General features: G+C 41.8%; 1 protein-coding gene across 2 annotated transcripts in view; it reads left to right on the plus strand.

Moving 5' to 3' along the window:
• Positions 1-21,048, plus strand: part of TMEM87B (transmembrane protein 87B) — a 51,845-nt gene that overhangs the window by 3,018 nt on the left and 27,779 nt on the right. For both annotated transcript variants that reach the window (XM_086700568.1, XM_086700570.1), the window contains exons 2-9: positions 1,215-1,275; positions 6,447-6,538; positions 9,260-9,397; positions 10,590-10,643; positions 12,226-12,316; positions 13,706-13,767; positions 14,003-14,186; positions 18,348-18,447. In XM_086700568.1, the coding sequence (XP_086556694.1) occupies positions 1,215-1,275; positions 6,447-6,538; positions 9,260-9,397; positions 10,590-10,643; positions 12,226-12,316; positions 13,706-13,767; positions 14,003-14,186; positions 18,348-18,447 (782 nt within the window). The remainder of the gene's footprint in view (positions 1-1,214; positions 1,276-6,446; positions 6,539-9,259; positions 9,398-10,589; positions 10,644-12,225; positions 12,317-13,705; positions 13,768-14,002; positions 14,187-18,347; positions 18,448-21,048) is intronic.

Here is a 21,048-nt window from a genome sequence, read left to right on the forward strand (position 1 = left end):
TGTTGAGAGCCTGAATTGGAGCAGTGGTGGCAGGGATGGAGAGGAAGAGCTGCATTTGGGAAGTGTTTGTGAGATCAGGTAGGCGTGCTTTGGGGATTGGACAATGGAGGTGAGAGACTGGAAGGAGCCAAGGCTGAGGTGACTGAAGATGGCATCACCTGCAGCCAACACGGGCAGTGTAGGAAGAGTTGGCAAGGAGCAGAGAGGACTGTATCTGGTTTAGGACAGGTTAGTGTGGAATGTCTGTTGAACATCCTCGCGGACATGACCTTGAGGCGGTTGGGTAGGCGGATCCGGAGCTCAGAGGAGGGGTCCGGGCTGGGGGTTTTGTCGTTGAAACTGTGTTGGGGTGGGAGGCTATCAAGAAAGAGCTGTCATCAGCCTTTTTCTTTCGTTCCTAACCACTTGTTCATTGAACACAATCCCTTCTCACAGCATTTTTATTCTTGGTGAGGGCATTCATTAAATAACTAAGTGATAGATTATTTCGTTTTAGTTGTGGCAAGGGTTGTGAAGGATGGGTCCTAGAGACCATGGAAGGGAAGGCCTGGCCTGGTGGGGAGCGTCAAGGAAGACTTCCTGAGGAAGGGACTCTTGAACTGGGCTGAGAAGGGTAAGAAGTCACTAACAAGATGAGGAAAGTGACAGGGAAGGGTTTTTTCAGTCAATTTTCAGGTTCCTGAGGGCAGGAAGGAGTATCCTGCTTTTGAAGCACTGAGTGAAAGGTGCTAAAACAGGTGGGCAGGACTTTGACTATGCAGGGACCTATAAGTGGCAGTAAGAATCGGTCTGTTGTAAGACACAGTTAGGGAGAAGCATGGTTGTTTTATCAAAAGTACATTCATACCAGTATCGCGAGAGCAACTGCAGATGCACAGGTAGGACCCCTGTCCGAGCGGCAGCGATGGTGCAGACGGCAGCCCTGACCCTCTGTGTGATGCTGGCCCCCGCTGAGATGTTAGAGGCAGGGGCATTCCGGAGCCTAGTAGAGAGTTAGATACATGGAACAGGATTTTAAGCAAGTGGGTGATATGACCAGATTTTTAAAATTATTTTAATTTTTTAAAAATTACTTAAAATTATTTTTAAAAAATCACTCTGGTCACAGGAGTGCAAGAGTTAGAACTGTATATTCTCCAGGGTAAAACTGTACTCCTGAATAGAGAAAAAAATTTAACTAGATTATTCTGTATTTCCTTGTGTTTTCATTTTAGAAATCAGGACCTTTGATATTTAGGAAAACTGTGTTTAACTCTACAGAAATCAGGTTTTCTGGTAAGTACAATAAACTAATAATATTAACATAACAGTACATTATAAATGAATAACCTCATGTAATATAACAAACTGATATGTTACTAAAACTAATATATATTTTAAACTAGGCTAAATACTTGTTTTTAAGTGGTTCTAAAATTTTCAGGGTTTCTTTTGTTTCAGTGAAGACTTGGTTATTTTCAAGAATGCATTTCTCTGATCCTGTCTCAAAAAATGTAATATGAATCGTTCTTTAAAAATTAAAATTAATGTTGGGGCGCCTGGGTGGCGCAGTCGGTTGAGCGTCCGACTTCAGCCAGGTCACGATCTCGAGGTCCGTGGGTTCGAGCCCCGCGTCAGGCTCTGGGCTGATGGCTCAGAGCCTGGAGCCTGTTTCCGATTCTGTGTCTCCCTCTCTCTCTGCCCCTCCCCCGTTCATGCTCTGTCTCTCTCTCTGTCCGAAAAATAAATAAATGTTGAAAAAAAAAAAAAATTTAAAAAAAAAAAATTAAAATTAATGTGTAATAAAGTAGGCTTCTGTGAAATTTGACTCTGAATCCCAGCTTTTAAAACTAGACGAATTCCTTTTATGAGTATATGAAATGTCGTGATTGTGGTAAAGCCTTTATGCCCCTGAAATTTTTACAAATATATCCATCACCATAGAATACAGTAAAAATTACTACATACTAACATTTTAATTAGGATTTTAGAGCTTATGAAAGTGAACTTATTTGTTAGGGACTATGTTCTCTATGTAAATGCCAATGTGTGAGAACTACCAGGTTCTCATACATCTTGAGGTTTTCAAAATATTTTTTTAAATTTTTATGTATATATATATTTTTTTATTGTTTTATTTTGGGAGGAGCAAAGAGAGAAGGAGACAGAGGGTCCAAAGTGGGCTTTCAGCTGACAGCAGCAAGCCCGATGAGGGTCTCAAACTCACGAACCCTGAGATTATGACTTGAACCAAAGTCAGACACTTAACCGACTGAGCCACCCAAGGTTTTCAGTATTTTTGATGAATTTACAGCAGATCATATTTACTGTGGTCCAACTCCTCTTAGTGTTTCCAGTAACTTGACTAGGTAAATTGGCTGCCAAGGTTAAAGTTTTGGCATAAGGAGTAGTTTTTTGTTGGGTAAAGCAAATTGGCTTCCTGGGGATCCAAAGCCATGCCCCTTTTCTCTATCACAGTACGCTCAGGTCATTTGTTGGGTGATTCTGCTGTATGTCCAGCCATTAGCTAGACAGCAGAGGTGGTTCAAAGCAGTTCATTGATATCCTAGATCATCAGTGGTGATAACAACTTGGTAAGAGGAAATTGAAGTCCAAGGTGGGTGAGGGGAAAAAAAATTGGCATCTAACTGCTTTAGTGAATTCAGATTTCAGTGGCTAGACAAGTAAGACTTAGGAGACTGTTGCAGACAAAAAAAAATTACATGGGGGGGAAAAGTGATATGGACCAGTGAAACACGTAATCTGATTTTAAAAAATCATACCTAATATCTGAGATCAGCTATGAGTAGACCACACTCAAGACAGTGGTATTAATATATCTAAAGAAAGAATGAGGCAGAAGACAGTTAACAGTAAAAGCATAAAAAATATATATGTGAGGGTTTAGTTAAGTAAAGCAGACAGTGTCTAGTAGCACCGGTGAGAGAGAGGTCTTCTTTTTTTTTTTTTTTAATGTTTATTTTTGAGAGAGAGAAAGAGAGATGGAGTATGAGCAGGGGAGGGGCAGAAAAAGAGGGAGACGCAGGTCTGAAGCAGGCTTCAGGCTCTGAGCTGTCACCACAAAGCCTGACATAGGGCTCGAACTCAGGAAGGGTGAGATCGTGACATGAGCCGAAGTCGGAGGCTTAATCGACTGAGCCACCCAGGCGCCCTGAGAGAGAGGTCTTCTTGAGCTGTGACTGTAGGTAGGACATGTGGCTGATAGATGTAGACGTAGTATCCATCTGAGCCTTCATTCTGGTGCCATGCTCATCAAGCAGCTTTCATCACCTTTGGGTATCCAGGAAGACATGCTGAAGGGAGAGAGTTAATCATTACACAACCACTTTACAGTTACTGTTCATTTGAAGCAGTAATTGGACATTCCAGATTATACATCTAAATTGGTGTTGTAATGAAGGAGTGAGAATGAGGCTCTGTGTTCTCACAGAACCAATTTTAATGCCTGCAAAAATCTAAGAATTAGTCCCTTGGATATGTGTCCCTGCCATTTGGTAGATGAGACATCTGACTTTCCTTTAGGCGACCCCTCTTTTGGTAGCCCATTCAAGAGGTAGTCTTGTGGAATTGCTGCTGAAAATCTCTCAATGTTATTCACCCCCTACACAGAATAAAAGAAATATGCTATATAGTCATCTCAATATGTACAGAAAAATATTTGAAAAAATTCAACACCCATTCATGATAAAAACTCTTAGAAAACTAGAAATAGAAGGAACTTCCTTAAGCTGGTAAAGACATCTATGAAAACTCTGTAGCTACCGTTATACTGTCTGTTTTCCCCAGATTGGTCTATAAATTCAGCTAATTTCAATCAAAATCCAAGCTGACTTTTATGTAGAAATTGACTAGCTGTATCTAAAATTTATATGCAAGTGCAAAGAACCTAGAATAGCCAAAGCAATTTTAGTAAAAGAACAAAGTTGGAAGACTTACTATTTTATTTCAAAACCTACATAAAGCTTCAGTAACTGTAGCAGTGTGGTACTAGCATAAGGATAGATACATAGAACAATGAAACAGATCAGAGGGGTGCCTGGGTGGCTCAGTGGGTTAGGCGTCCGACTTCTGCTCAGGTGATGTTCTCATGGAGCATGGGTTTGAGCCCCATGTCAGGCTCTGTGCTGACCCCTCAAAGCCTGGAGCCTGCTTCAGATTCTGTCTCTGTCTCTCTCTGCCCCTCCTCCACTCATGCTCTGTGTCTCTCTTTCAAAAATAAATAAATATTAAAAAATTAAAAAAAAAAGATCAGAGAGCCCAGAAATAAACCCACATTTATGAGGTCAGTTGCTTCTCAACAAAGATGCCAAGATAATTCTTTAGAGAGAGAATAGTCTTTTCAATAAATGATGCTGGAACAACTGGATATCCACACTGAAAAAAATCTCATCTTTTACATTGGATTATGGATTTAGATACTCTGTCCCCACTTCCCTGTCCTCCCTCTCTGGGGCTCAGTTTGCATATACGTTAGACTGCTTTATATTGTCTCACGGATCACTGAGGCCTTGTTAATTTTTTTTCAGTCTCTTTCTGTGCTTCATTTTGAATCTTTCTATTGCTTTGTCTTCAAATTCAGTGATCTTTTCTTCTCCAGTATTTAATCTCCTGTTAGTCTCATAAAGTGAACTTCTTACTTGGATATTGTAATTTTTTTAATCCCTAGAAGTTTGTTTTTTAATATCTTCTTTCTCAATATCTTCATATTTTCCTTTACATCTTTCAGCATATGGAAAATATTTATAACAGCTTTAATATTCTTCTCTGCTAATCATCTTTGTCCCTTCCATTTTTATCATAATGACTAATCTATCATGATTATGAGTTAGTTTTTCTTTTTCTGTCTAGGGTTTTGGTTGGATGGTGGATATCATGAATGTTAGCTTCTTAAGTGCTGTAATTGTATTTTATAGTTGTATTCCTTTGACTTTGTTCTGGCAGACAGCTGAGTTTCTTTTGGGTGAGTTTGATCTTTTCCAGTTTTGTGTTTAATTTCTTTCAGGATGGATCTGGAGTAGCTTTAACTGTAGGGCCAACTTAGCACCACTTCTAAGATGTGACCCTGCTACATTTCTCCTGAATGCTTGGTGTATTTAATGAGGCCCCTCCACTCTTGCTAGTGGAAACTCAAACAGTTACGAGCCCTGTATGACCTCTGAGAGTGATTGGGCTTCTTTCTATGCATGGGCTGGCTGCCATGCAGGCAGGCTCAATAGTATCTCTGTCCAGATTTCTTTTACTCTCTCTCTCTGTGCAGGTTCCAGCTCTTGAGTATTCTCCCCCAGAAATTCTACCAGCCTCAGCTTCTTGAACTGCAGTCTCGGGGCTCAGTTTGGATTCCTTCTGGTTACCAGTGGTTCCCTTCTGGTTCACAGTGATCCCAGCCTCCTGGTATTCATGTCCTTATGTAGTCCCCTACCATATTGTATCAAGGTTGGTCTAACCAAGAAATATGATAGAGCTAATGGCATATCACTTCTGAAACTAGGTCGTAAAAGATACTGTGGCTTCTTCTTTGCTCTTTCTCTCTGATGGCCTATTCTGTGGGAAGCCAGCTGCCATGTTGTGATGACACTCCCAAAAGAGCTCTTCCTAATTCTAGACTTAATCCTTTTCAGTCTGTCTAATCACGTTACCCTCCTACCTGAAATATTTGGTGTTACTTTGTAACATTCAAAATAAAGGAAAACTCCTTAGCAAAGCATAGTACCCCTTATGACTTTTCTCCAGCTCTCTACTCCAGCTTCAGCTCTTCTCTCTTTCCCCAATCTGTGTTCTGACCATAGCAAACTATTTTCAGGTGGTCATACTCATGCCTGCTCTCACATACCCTGCCCTGAGCATTTGCATATACTGTTTCCACCCTCCTCATCACCTAGCTAACTCCTGCTCTTCACATTAGAGGTCTCCTCCACCAGTAAGCCTGTCAGCACCCCTTCTTTATGCCCTCCTAGACTATGCTAGGTGCCCTGCTCAGGGCTCCTCTGACTCCCTGTTCTCAGCCCCTTATTCTGTCTAAGGTGCCTACTTAACTGTTATTCCTCCCCTGCCCAATACCTCTAATATCAAGGACAGGGGTTGTTTTCGTTTACCATTATGTCTCTTTCTGGCACACAAGGGGTGCTCACTCAGTATTTTTTGAATGAATAAGTTAGTGAAGAGAAGAGTTTAGAGTGCGGTGAGCAGTGACTTAGCATATTCCGTTACTCAGTTGATTTTAATGCTGGATTTAACGTACAGATTAAATGAATAGTATTTGGTTAACTATAATAATTTAATTTAATGAACTTATCTCATTTTGCAGTGATTTTGGGAGAAATTAGGTAATATTTTATTCATTGTTTCATTATAGTAACCTATTTTAAGTTGCATTCTTGAAACCTGAAAGCTTACATAGGAGTACATATAGGATTGTTGTACAATAAGACTTTCTTTTTTCTAAACAGTTAAGTCATTCAGTTGTTCTGGGCCTGTGAAGTTTACCATCGAGTGGTATTTGAAGTATCATACGTGTCAGAATGAATATTCTAAGCTGGAGGTAAGTAAAATGCAAAATTTTAAGGTACGTAAAGCTATGAAGGAAAAATTATGAGTATAAAGATTTATTAGCTCATCAGGTGAGGAGGCCAGAAATGTGGATTGTAGTTTTAAAAGTGCCACAGATTTATTTTGGGACTTAGGCAAGAAATGTTTTAATTTTATCAAAGTATATACCTTCTGAGAAGGAAACAAATCTTTTAGTTTCCTTTTTGTCTTGAGAGAAATGTTAGTAAATATTTAAATCAGTCATGTTGGAACTGTAGATAAAGATGTTGTGGGTCACATACAAATAAAAATCAACATAGTTTAAGAAAGAAATGTGAAAGTTTTACTTCATTCAAAAAGTTAGTGACAGGACACCTAGAACTTTAGTGAAGTCAGGTAGCTTTAGTGAGTAGAAGTAGATCTCCCAAAGAGGTGAGGGGAAAGGAGACCCCCCCACCACCACCCACCCCTGCCAAGGAAAGAAGGGGGAGGGTGTAAGAAGAGGAAATAGGCCCCACTGGGTTTCTTCTTCCCCTGCAGGGTCCACTGGGCTCAGCAAGGTGTTCTCCTGTGGACACCTGATGGTTGCTCACAGTCATTTCCGTCGCGGCTTCTCTGTTGTTTGTGTGCTCCTAGCATGAATCGTGTGCATTTCCATGCTTTTATCTGTATTGTCTTTCCATTTGGGGTGAAAGGTGCCATTGTCCTCAAATATTGCCTTTGTGACTTTATTCCCTGTTATTTCACCCCTACATACTAAATACTTCAGTGTGTCCTGGGATGCCTGGGTGGCTCAGTTGGTTGAGCGTCTGACTTCAGCTCAGGTCGTGGTCTCGCAGTTCGTGAGTTTGAGCCCGTGTCACGCTCTGTGCTGACAGCTCAGAGCCTGGAGCCTGCTTCAGATTCTGTATCTCTGTCTCTCTCTCTCCCCCTCCCCTGCTCATGCTCTGCCTCTCTCTGTCTCTCAAAAATACATAAATGTTTAAAAAAAAAAACAAAAACACTTCAGTGTGTTTCCTAAGAACAAAGGTGTTCACTTAGCTTGCACAGTGCAGTGATAAAATTGAGGGAATTTAACATTGATACAAAATTATTATCTAACAAACAGATCTTATTAAAGTTTTGCCGGTGTTCCCAAAACATCCTTTTTGGCAGTTTGTTGTTATATTTTTTTTTCCTGGTACAAGATCCAATCTAGGGTCACAGTGTATTTCTATAGTGTTTTGTTTTGTTTTTGTTTTTGTTTTTTGTCTTTCACGATATGACACTGATATATTTGAAGTATACAAGCCACTTATTTTTATAAAATGTCCCTCAGTTCCAGCACTTCTGATGTTTCCTCTTGATTAGATTCTGGTTATATTTTTGGCAGGAGTACCAAAGAATTCAGGTTTGTCCCATTTTTGGTAATGATAACTTTTGATCTGTTGGTTAAGGACATTTCTGCCAGGTTTCTCCACTGTAGAGTTACGACTGTTCTCTTTGTTGTTAACAATAACTTGTGAAGAAGTACTTTTGTACTTGTGTGTGAATATCCTGATTTTTCATCAGTTCTTGTCTGAACATCCTTTGACTCTTGCCTGATGAATCAGCTATTGCTCTGATAATTGCTTAGTGGTGATTTTCTAATTCCATATTTCCTTCTGCTTTGTTAACATTCTTCCATGAAGATGAGCCTGTTCTTTTCCTCTTGTCTTACCTGTCAGTCACCTGAGCAGTCATCAGCATGGACTCATTGAATTTTACTTTGTTAGATGGGTTATAATCTGTTACTATTTTGTATTTATTTGGCTCAAACTGTTTCCTACTGGCCAGTCGAAACCAACTTGACCTTTTATTGATGACTAGAAGCTGCCATTAGGAGCCTGGTTTTATTCATCTGTCTTTGGTTTATCTTTCCTTATGGTTAATTTTTTTTTTTTTAACGTTTATTTATTTTTGAGACAGAGAGAGACAGAGCATGAATGGGGGAGGGGCAGAGAGAGAGGGAGACACAGAATCAGAAGCAGGCTCCAGGCTCTGAGCCATCAGCCCAGAGCCCGACGCGGGGCTCGAACTCACGGACCGCGAGATCATGACCTGAGCTGAAGTCGGAGGTTTAACCGACTGAGCCACCCAGGCGCCCCTATCTTTCCTTATTGTTAAATGCTGCTTTTCTTTGTAAAATCTTTTTATACATGGGATAAAATGAAAGTAGCCTCAGGACAAAATATTTTTTATTTCTCCGTGAACCATCTCCTGCGATAATACCGTATCACCTTTCTTCCTGTAAGATTATACTTGCATTATGTGTTACTGTATCTGAGCATATTGGAATGGCTAACATGTCATGATAACTTCATCATACTTAAAATTATATTTAAAACATTTTTCTTGGGACGCCTAAGTGGCACAGTCGGTTAAGCATCTGACTTTGGCTCAGGTCATGATCTCACAGTTCGTGAGTTTGAGCCTCGCGTGGGGCTCTGTGCTGACAGCTCCGAGCCTAGAGCCTGTTTCAGATTCTGTGTCTCCCTCTCTCTCTGCCCCTCTCCCACCCTCCCCCATCTCTCTCTCAAAAATAAACCTTAAAAAAACACTTAAAAATGTTTTTCTTTTCAGTATTTTGTTCTGCATGTTTTTAAGTGCTCCAAACTGAATAAATCTTTGATATCATTTAGATGTTAAGTTTTACTTATCTTCCTGAGTAAGAAGCGTGGAAACAAATTATAACCCAGAATTTTGCCTTGAGTAGGAGGAGCTATCACAAAAACATGAACCTAGCGTTGATGAAGACTTTTGTGGTCATTATTTCAAGAACGTTGAATGTTGGACAACAAAATATGAAAACGTAAATTGCAACAGTGACTTACAGGTGTTTCCCTCATTGAATGTGAGTATATGTGTTGTCAAAGTAGAATTTACTGTACTCCCACTGAATACAAGTAGTAACTTACATTCTATTCTGTCAACATTTTGATAAAAGAAAGGTGCTTAATTAGTTATTTTTAGGTTAAGTTCTTTTGAATGTGTGGTAGTAGGTAATAAGTAAGGTACTGGCACCGTTGTTCCATTTCTTTGTACCCCTTTGCAGCAACACTCTTGAAAAAGAGCCGTTTTGTCTTCCTATCCTGATCTGTTGTCAGTTCATCTGTCACTCTCTCTTGTTTCCACTCCAGTCCTACCTTTGCCCCCGTTACTCCATCAGAACAGCTAGTCAAGGTTCCCAGTGACCTCCATGTGAGATCTGGTGGTCTCTTAGTCTTACCAAAGGTCTGCCGGCCTTCTTGACTTATCACACTTAACCTACTTGAACATGTCCCCTCCCTTATGCACTTACTTCCCTCCCTGTCTGGAATATTAGATCCCAAAATGTTGATAGCACTCATCCATGAGTTGTGAGGCTGTGGGTCATTTTATCTTATTTTTGTTCTGTAAATTCTGAAATGAAAATATATCTTTGGTAAAAATAGTAAAGGGTTCTTAAAATGTGTATTGAGGTGTGATAAATGTAAAGTGTACGTATCAGGAGTGGATGGCTTGATGAATTTTCAGAACTTGAACACACCAGTATAGGCCCAGATCAAGTACAGAATATTTTAGCACCTAGACTCCCCTTTTAGTTCCTAATACCTTCCCCACCAAAGGTAGCCACTATCTTGATTTAAAAAATAATTTTTCAGTGGGGCGCCTGGGTGGCTCAGTCGGTTGAGCATCTGACTTCGGCTCAGGTCATGAACTTGAGGTTCATGAATTTTGAGCCCCATGTTGGGCTCTGTGCTGACAGTTCAGAGCCTGGAGTCTGTTTCAGATTCTGTGTCTCCCTCTCCCTCTGTTCCTCCCCCACTTGCATCTGACTCTCTTGTCTCTCAAAAATAAATAGATTAAAAAAACTTTTTTTTTAATTTTTTTCAAAAGCAGGATTTTGTTACTCATGTTTGGGCTACAAAGAGATGTGTTCTTTGGTGTTTAGCTTTCAAATCTTTACTTTTCTCATAACATATTTTTTTCTTGATTGTTAAGACAGCTTTTCCCCCATAGAAATGCAGCAATATAAAATGGAATTATGTTGTTTGTTTTTCCAGAATAAGGAACTAATTACAAATATCAGAAATGTTTCCAACCAGGAAGGATCAACAGTAAGTCATTTTATTTGTCTTTAAATCAAATGTATACAAGTTCTAGTAAGCCTGAAAAGAATAGATACTTGGACAGTGATATACAGTAGGGTTATTAGAAGTGGGGAAGAAAAAAGAAGCGTTATATCAAATAGTATATTTTTGTGTGTATCTATATGAATTTTGTATGTATTTGTTTCTGTCTTTGTTTAAAAATTCCTTTTAGGTTGTAACTTAAGGTTAACTTCTTTGCAGCCTTTTTTCAAATGCCTAGCATAGCAATGGGCTGGTCTGGATCATCATTGAGGATGGAAATAAATAGATAGAGTCCATGAGTGTAGCACCGGGGAGGAGAGAATTTGGTATTTGGGGGAATTCTGAAAGTCACAAGACCAAGAGGTGGGGAGGGTTGGAAGCAGCTGTGTGTAGGGACTGAAGACAGGTTTAGGAGAGCTTACTTTGCTTTTATCTTGTCATCCTTCGTGTTTCCAGCTTTGCACAGGCTGTGTCTCAGGTGGAGGAGTAGGAAATGAAAGGGAAAGATAGGAAGTCTTCTGGAAGGATGTATGTGAAAAGTTTGATTCAGTTATGTGGGGGCATTGTGGCGTTCACAAGCATTACACTGAGCAGTGTCCTTTCCCGGCAGGACTGCTAGTAACATAGATCTTAATAAGTAATTGAACCTATGTACCAAATCTGTGCAGTCTCTCTAACAATGTTATCTGACTTCTAACTCCCCCAGTTCAGTTCAAAACCACACCCATTTAAAAACTGAATGCTTGAGGGGCGCCTGGGTGGCTCAGTCAGTTGAGCCTCTGACTTCAGCTCAGGTCACGATCTCACGGTTCGTGAGTTCAAGCCCCGCATCAGGCTCTGTGCTGATGGCTCAGAGTCTGGAGCCTGCTTTGGATTCTGTGTCTCCCTGTCTCTCTGACCCTCCCCCGCTTGCACTCTGTCTCTCAAAAATAAATGTAATAAAAATTAAAAACTGAATGCTTGATATTAGGATAAAATGTGGGAAGGGTAATATTAGGAAAAAATATTTGAATGGTAATATTGAGTAAAACATAGAATGGTAACATTCAGGGGAAATTCTTTAGAAATACTGAAAGTAGAAAAATTGAAGAGTAGAAAAAGCTTTTTCCTCTTCCATTGCTTTGGTTCTGAGAGGCCCATGGTGAGAAAACAGTGAGGGAAATCCTTCCAGTGTCCACTGTCCCTCCACTACCTACCATTTTTTTTCATTGTTTCAAAAGACTGAAAAGTGGGCCACCTGGGCAGCTCAGTCAGTTAAGCAACCGACTCTTGGTTTTTGGCCCAGGTCATGATCTCACGGTTTGTGAGTTTGAGCCCCATGTTGGGCTCTGTGCTGACAGCAAGGAGCCTGCTTAGGATTCTCTCTCTACCTGCCCCCCTCTGCCCCTCCCCTGCTCATTTTCTCTCTCTCTCTCAAAATAAATAAACTTTAAAAAAATTTGAAACAGTGAAAAGTAACCCAATTCAGTTACTAAAAGTTGTTTTAAAATGTGGTGAACAATTGTTTATATTTTCTATAGCAATTTTTTAAAACAACATAAAGGATATATTTTTTTTCCTGTTTCAGGATGTGATAGCCAGAACACAGAGAGATGGGTTTCATATATTTATTGTTTCTGTGAAAACGGACAAAACAGATGCAAGATGGAATTTGAATGGTATATTTAAACTGCATGCGTGTTTGCTGTCTGCTTTTACTGTATTCTGTGTTTCTGTCATTGACCCAAATCTACATTTTTTGGTTAAAATACATCATTGAAAAACAAATCTCTGTGAATCACAAAAACAAATGACCTGTTTATCTGGGGGACTTAAAACTTTTTGCTTATCTTACTATTATATGTTTTAATGGATTGGAAATTTAAAATTAAGATAAATTTTTAAAATTTCAAACTCCAGTGGGATATAATAAAATTCTTTATCCTTTCAGATTAAAAAAAAAATTCCTAATATAGAGATGGCTAGGCAACATTTTAATTGTATTTGAAGTAGATTATATTCTATATCAGGAAAATGGCCATCACCAGGCGTTTAAAATTCTCATTTTAAAGCATCTGTCTGTAGCTTAGGAGTAGAAGTAGCCTGTCTGGCAATGATAGCTTCTGTGGTCTGTGAGCTCTGCCCACTCCTCACCCCCAATGCAAGAGTGGGCTTACAATAAGCAATCTTCAAGGGACTGAATGCTTTCACAGATCGTAGAATTGCTTCGGCTGTCGTTTTGCAGAGTAGTGTCTGTTGGACCAGTGGTAGCCAAACAGCATGTGAGGATCCTGCTCTGATTCACCCACTGGGGACACAGGTGTGAAGCCAGGCTTTGCCTTTGAGAATTGCCCAGTCCAGCGGGGAGGCAGAAAGTACTGAGGGGACATAGGCGTTGCTTCAGAGGAGGCACAGAACTGGTGTACTGCAGGGGAAGCTGGTGGAGGTGGCTGCTCTGGACGAGTGGGCCGTGGGGCTTCCTCCCACAGATGACATAGTGGGCCAGATAAGAGCCAAATAAGAGAGCTGCCACCTGGACTTGTGTGTCCCCCCACAACCCCCGGCTTCCCAGGTATTGCGTCTTTTTCCCTGATAGCAGCAGGCAGTTTTAAGGCCCTACTAGTTAGTAACAGAAGCAGTTACTGAGCTCTGCAAGTCTTGTACTTTATTTGGCACTCTGTTTATTATTGTCACCTTGGACAATGACCCAAACTAGATGCTTGAATTCAGTAATTTATCCCCAGTTACAGTAAGGAAGACAAAGTCCTCAGTGAGGTCAGCGACTCAACATGGGGCCAACCTAAGGCCGGTACTGCTTTACTGTCTGCATAAGATCAGATTTGGCCCAGGTTTTACAACAGCATGTATACAAGTAAAGGTATCTTGGTAAGATTACATGTTAATGACTGGTAATTAGCCAATACATTGTATGTCTTAGGTAAAAATGCAGATTTGTCGGCTTGGTGTGTGTTCTTGGAACCTTCTGGGAATGAGCTTACGTTTAAAAATATAAGAAAAGACTGATTGGTAATTTAATTCTTTGATGTCTTTATCCCCATCTTCACCAGTTTCTCTTTCTATGATCGGGCCTCATGGATATATTTCTGCGTCAGATTGGCCACTAATGATTGTGAGTATTTCTCATCATTTTTTCCTTTTTTAAAAATGAATTTTATATCCTAATTGGAAAATCTAACAACTTAAAGAGCTCAGTGGTGGTATCCCTTAGTAGCTAATACTTTGGTATACCCTCTGTTTTTGGCTAGAGTGACAGGGAAATAAAAGACTGGATACTTGAATGAAGAGATGTCCATTTTCAAGTGATCACAAGCCTTAACTGACTAAAATTGCTCTTCTTCCTACAGTTTTACATGGTGATGTGTATCGTTTATATTTTATATGGCGTACTGTGGCTGATGTGGTCTGCCTGTTATTGGAAAGATATATTAAGAATTCAGTTCTGGATTGCAGCTGTTATTTTCCTGGGAATGCTTGAAAAAGCAGTTTTTTATACTGAATATCAAAACATCAGCAGCACTGGGCTATCAAGTAAGCTGTGACTCTCTCCATAAATACTATATGATCCAAGAGGCCCCTAGCATTTGTGAGCAGAGCTGCGGGAGGCCTCCTTTGTACAGTGATTTGGGAACAGTTGCATTATAGATGAAGACGACAAGAGCCAAGATGAGAACGTGAGAGTAGGACTCTGATCTAGGCTAGCGTCTGTATTGTCCTCATTTTCCATTTCCCTTCTTTCCCTCACTTTCCTCCTGGGGAAAAGAAAACTCCCACTTCAGTGATTGGATTAAATCAATAAAAGTTCCAGAGGGGGGCACTTTAGGTGCTACTGATCCTTTTAACATATTTCTCTGTCATTTTCCCATACTCTTCCTTCTCCTTTCTCCTCCACAAAAGAAAAGAAGGAAAATCTGACCCCACGCAGTAAAATCAGTAGTTCTGGGATGGATGTGCCTGCAGCCTTCTTGTGTTCTCTCTGTCTCTTCGTTCTCACACAGAACTTCATGTGACCACTGGAGGCCCCTCAGAGTTTACACAGGGAAGTGTGTGAATCAGAAAGGGCAGGAAGGCGGGCATCCTCAGATGTGTGCCCCAGGTTTCTAGAAGGTGGAATGCAAAAAGGCCAGAGAGGTAAAGGTACAATCCCATCACCCAGCCTTTGAAAAGGGAGGTAGCTCCAAAGGGATGAAAGCACTCAGGAGTGATCAGTTCTGAGTGATCAGCTAAAATGATCTTTGTGCAGATTTTTATAGGGTGTGATTATGTCGGCTATTTATTTTTATAATACTCCAGAAAAAAAGAAGAGTGAGTTGGAATGTAGATGAAACAGATTTGCCCTAATGTTGATAATTATTGAAGCTGAGTATTGGGCACATGGGAGTTCACTATACTGCTTTTTCTGTGTTGGGGAATGTTTGTAATTTCCCAAAATAAAAGGGTAGGTACAAAAGAAGAAAGAAAAGACAAACATTCAAGGAGGCACATTAGAGGTATTATTATTCTATAAGAGGTTTTAGTGGTGTGTGTGTGTGTGTGCGCGCGCGCGCACGCGCGCATGCGTGCACGTGTGTGCTCTAAATAAAATAATGAAGGAGGGGTGAGGCTGCTGCTCCTGGCTGGAGAGTAAAGCATTCTTGAATGTGAAATAAGGCAGTTCAGCTCCTTTGCTCTGAGTGGTGATCCTCTCTTGCCTAGGGAGCATTGAGGGTGGCTTGAACTTCAGTGGGGAGCCACAGAAGCTCTTGCCATCCTCACGGACTTCAAGCCCTGTGTCTGAGATGACACGAGAAAGGCTTGGGAGAGAAGCCCCAGGCTGCTGTCAGCGTCTTTGAGGAGTCCTGTGAGAGGGACAGGTGCCAGACGACATGGCTGTTGCTCTTTCTGATTTTCCCAAGTGGGAATTCTGTAACCCAGGCTGTCTTGCTTAGCACTGATCCTGCAGGGACAGGAAACAGTGATTGTTAGGACCCAACACGGGGGCCTTAAGAATAGGTCATATCAGATTGACTTCTTTTGTGCTTCTAAACTTAGTATACCTGGACTTCTTCAAGGTATTTGACAACTTTGATTTCTTGTGGACAAGATGGAGAAATGTGCACTGAAAACTGGCTGTGCAGCCATATCTAAAGAGCCCGTGCACATAAGCACCCATCAGTCTTGTCAGTGTAGAGCTGTGTCGTCCAGTGTGGTGGCCATCAACCACATCTGGCTGTTTAAATTAAGTGAAGTTAGCAGTTTATTTCCTCAGTTGTACGTGCTCAGTAGCCACATATGACCATTGATTACTGTATTGGACAGCATGGATGTAGAACATCTCCATCATCCTGGAAACTTCTGTTGGACAGCACCGGAGCAGTGGTTCTCATCCCTGGCTGCACATAAGTGTCCCTTGAAGAACTTTCAAGCAATACCAGTGCCAGAGATTCTGGTTGAAGTAGGCCTAAGAATTGGTTCTGTTGAGAGGCTTCCCATATGATTCTAGTATGCATCTAGGATTGAGAACCACTGGGTTAGAAGGGGGCCTTGAATGACACCTGTCTCATAGGTTTTAGACCTTGTGGCTGGTTTATCCTAAGTGTTATACCTAACATTTATTGCAGGCCTGTGCATATGTAGAGAGCATTCACTAAAATTCTGTGGATGATGTGAGGCTGGTGGAGTTGTTCATACTGGGGTATAGAGAATAATTTTAGATGGACCCTTCTCACGTGAAGGTACTTGAAGGGGTGCAGACAGATTTGACATCCCAAATGGAAAGGTAAAACCTAATAGGTAAGACCTTGAACTTGGGGTTCAAGTATAAATTGAAAAAATATAAATGGGAAACTTTTCTAAAGGATTTAAAGGTTGAAGCTGATGAGTCAGCTTAACATAGACAGTTATAGGCAGTTGTGCCTCCCACTAGCTCCTACAGCGTTAGGTTACAGCAGGGGGGCTAGCAGTCAAGACATTGAGAAGGTCCACCTGCCAGGAAGGTTGTATTCACTTTATTCCAAGAGGGAAATAGTCCAGACTGAGCAGCTCACGAAGGGATTTGAAAACACGCTACCCTTAAACATTTGTTATCCTAAACCTCTTCACATTCTGCATCCGCTCTTGGGGAGTTCATCCATTGTTTTCTTCTTAAAGTTCAACTTCCTGGCCAGATGTCTGTCCTGAGCTGCAGACCTAGTAACTGGTCACCTGCCAAACATCTTCTGAATGCCTTGCATTCATCTCTGTAGGGCATAAAAGAAACTCACCTTTCCCACCCTTGTACTTTTGACTCACTTTAGTCCCAACCTAATGCTCCTGCAGGTATTCCTGTCGGTGGATGGCCCTGCCAGTTGACCTTGGTGCCATCCTTTTTGCCACCCTCTCCCTCTCCCTCTAGTTCCACATCTGTCTACAAGGCATTTGATGAGGTCTCTTGTGATTTCTTGTGGACAAGTTGGAAAATTGTGAGCTGAAAACAAGACTAAGTAGGTGGATTCACTACTTGTTTCTGTATATCTTTCTGGTTCCTTCCATCTTCCCTGCCAGCACTGTGCTCTTATCGTCTCTTACCTGGATTTCTGGAATGACTTCCTGAGCATTTTCCTTGCTGGTAGTCTCGTTCCTCTCCAAGCCATTAAGTAGAGCAATCTTGATAAAATCAAGCTGTCAGTTTTATTCCAAGAGTCAGCAAACTTCTTGTGCAAAGGCCATATGGTAAATATTCTTGGCTTTACAGGCCATATGGTCTCTGTTGCTACTACTCAACTCTGCCATTATAGCACAAAAGCAGCCACAGTCAACACGTGAACAAATGGGCGTGGCTCTCTTCCAGTAAAGCTTTATTTACAAAGACAGATGTAGGGCCAAATTTGACCTGTGGGCTATAGTTTACCAATTCCTTTTTTACTCCCTTGTTTACAGTCATTGACTTCCCACTGCCTTCACATAAAATCCAGATTCATAACATGGCCTAACCACCCTGCGTGATTGTCCCTGCCTCTGTCACCAGCCTCTTTTTTTGATATCCCCCATTACACTCTCTGCTACAGATACACTGAACTTTGATTTCTTGCAAAGTATTTTACTTTTCATCTTTTCTCCTCCATGCCTTTTCATGTGCCATTTATTTTGCTTTTCTCTTATTCCCCCCAAATGTTTAACTTTTAATAGGCCTTCAAATCCTGACTTAGATGTTGCTTCCTCTGAGAAGCTTTTCTGAACCCACTTGCACCTCCCTCAAGTGTGGATTCAGTTGGCTTCTTCATAGTCCTGGGAGATGCTGTGTTGCCTCTAGCACTCACCACACTGAGTTCTGTGTATTTACTTGTCCTCACCAGAGTAGCAGCTTCATGAGGGCAGGGATCATGGTGTCTCTTTTCCTATTGTAGCCACACAGTAGGAGCATAAATAAATAAATGATGAAGGCATCCTGGAGAAAAGAAAATTCTAGAGGACCTTATGGTTTTCAAATATTTGCAATACAGAAAGTTCTTTATAACCTCAAGGGGAAGAACAAGAACAGAGGGAAGCTGGGGGAGATTTTAGATTGATACAAGACTGAGGTTTTCAAACATCAGTTGGATTAGATGACCTTTAAAGCAAATAAGGCTAATTCGTCTGGAGTCAGAATGTACTTAATATACAGTACATCTTTAGAATCTTGGTGGCAGGCCTCTAGATGTACACAGAATGAATTCTTTTCTTTCTTCCCCTCAGCCCAAGGTTTATTGATATTTGCGGAGTTGATATCTGCGGTTAAGAGGACATTGGCTCGCCTCCTTGTGATCATTGTGAGCTTGGGCTACGGCATTGTGAAGTAAGTATTGGCGTGTTGGAAAGATACCGAGCTTCCAGTCTTGTAACTCCTTCCACTACATTATGAGCTCTGTGAAACTGGACACTTCTTAGTACTGTGATACAAGCCCCGTGGGGAAATACCAGTGAGGACGTGTTTTCACGGGTCCTCCATGTACTGGCCACTTGACACTGTGCTGAAATAAAGATCTTGAATTTGAAGTCCAGTGTGGCTTTTTATAGTTAGATGAAGAAGTAATCAACTTTAAGGATAATGGAAAATTTTTAATGATTCTTAAAGTTTAAACCATTTTCTATTTCCTAGACACATGGTTCTGCTTTTACGATTGCACTCAAATATTGTAAAAGACAGAGAGGATTAAGCACCAGGTCAGCAGGATTTCGGACTGAAACCTGGCTGTCCACTGAGGACCCTACTTCTTCCAGGCCCCCTCAGGCTGCCGATCTTTTCTGTCCCATGCCTGTGAGTCACTGCGAATGAACATGGAACAGCTTGTCCTCTTTATCCTTATCGCCTTTTTAAAAACTCTCTAATTCCCAGAAGCTCAAGCTTTTAGCCTGGATTACCTGCTATATCTTCTTACTACAGTCACCTTTTAAGTTCCAGACTTCTCCCTTCATCCCTTAACTCATGGAGTACTTGCTCCCTGACTTTCTCAACACTGCGTGTGTCAGAATTCCCAGTGATTTCAGTTTCTTTGTGGGCGATCCTGTAACTAACCTGAACTCACCCCCTCACCTGCACTGCTCTTACCTGTCCCCTCACCTCAGTTACTGATTCCCACTGCTATTTTCTAGACTTTATTGTTATGTATAACTGTACCCTCTTTACAACTGCAAATTTAAGCAATCCACTTTTCCACTGTCACCTTCTCTGTTTCCTGTTTACTTTTCCTAACACATCAGCCCACTTCATTCTTCGACCTTAGTATAGCCTCTGGCCTTTTGATCCTGCTACCTTCCATTGATCCTTCAGGGTGCTGAACATATGCCCATGTCCACAGCCACGCCATGTGCACCTGAAGCCCTCCGCCTTTCTCTTGGCCAACCTCCCTTGACAAATCCAGCTTTCCATCTGCTTCAGGCTCCTACTGCAGAAGCAGAATCTGCCTGAGAAGAACACCCAACCATACTGCAGGCTCGTGTCGCTTCATGACCCGGAACTTTCAAGTGCGTCCTTAGTGTCCCTGGTAGTTCTTCTAGACCCCCTTGCCAGTCTCTGGCCCCTTTCCCACTGTGCAGAAGACTGTTATGACTGTTCTCTCCCCTCCAGCCTCAGATTCCCTACTCGTATCTGTCTTACCTGATCTTGGTTCTTTTCTCATTGAGGAAATAGAAGCCATCAGAAGGGAATTCCAATGCCTTCCTGCCCCCAAATCTGTACCATTCCTCCCATATCTGAACCATGCGCAGCGTTCTCCTCCTCTTGAAGGAAAGGTACATGGTTTAGTCCTTTCCCTGCTCCTGGGCTCCGGATCCTGTTACCTGTCATCTGCTAAAGAAGCTGTTCCAGCAGCTGCTTCTGTTTGCTCCGGTCTCATCAGTTTTCGTCTGGTGGGTCACTGCCATCAGCATGCTGTTATTTCTGTCATCTTCAGGAGCAACCCTCGCTTGGTCCCAGCCGGCGCTGTCCTCTGCTGCTCCTTCATTCCCTTGCCCCTGTGCAGCATTATTTCTCAGATGCATGCTCTGTACTTGCCACTCCAACGTCCTCATTTTCTCCTGATCGCACCCAAGGAAGTTTTCCTTCCATTCCTCCCTTGAGACTGCTCTTGTCAATTACCTTGACCTCTGGTTGCCAAAACCACATGGCCTTGCTCAGCCTTTGTGCAGGGGCCCTGGCTGCTCCTTCCTAACCTCCCCTGCTGGGCCCTCTTTGTCTTTCTGAGCTCCAGCATTGAAGCACCCCAGACCTCTGCTCACGCGACTCATATCCCTGGGGCGCACTCATCTAGTGTTTTGGCTCTAATGTCAGGACACATCCAGAGTGAACCTACCCCTCCCTTCCACAGCTACCACCCTGGGCCCGACCACCATCTTCTCTCCCTAGATAACTTCAGTACCCTCCTAACTGGTTTCCCGGCATCTGCCCTGGTCTCCTGTCAGTCTTTTCAGACACAGCAGAGGCCAAGATGATCCTTTTAAAGTTTATTTTTATTTATTTGGAGAGAGAGATAGAGAGCAAGCCAGGGGAGTGGCAGAGAGAGAGGGAGAGAGAATCCTAAGCCGGCTCCAGGCTGTCAGCGCAGAGCCCGACACAGGCCTTGATCTCATGAACTGTGAGATCGTGACCTGAGCGGAAATCAAGAGTCAGACGCTTAACCGACAGAGCCGCCCACGTGCCCCAAGATGATCCTTTTTATTTTTATTTTATTTTATTTTTTATTTTTTTTTAAGATGATCCTTTTTATTTATTTATTTATTATTATTTTTTTTCAACGTTTATTTTATTTTTGGGACAGAGAGAGACAGAGCATGAATGGGGGAGGGGCACAGACAGAGGGAGACACAGAATCGGAAACAGGCTCCAGGCTCTGAGCCATCAGCCCAGAGCCTGACGCGGGGCTCGAATTCCCGGACCGTGAGATCGTTACCTGGCTGA

The sequence above is a fragment of the Puma concolor genome, chromosome A3, assembly GCF_028749965.1.
Source record: "Puma concolor isolate L17-30 chromosome A3, mPumCon1.1.hap2, whole genome shotgun sequence".
Classification (NCBI taxonomy): Eukaryota; Metazoa; Chordata; class Mammalia; order Carnivora; family Felidae; genus Puma; species Puma concolor.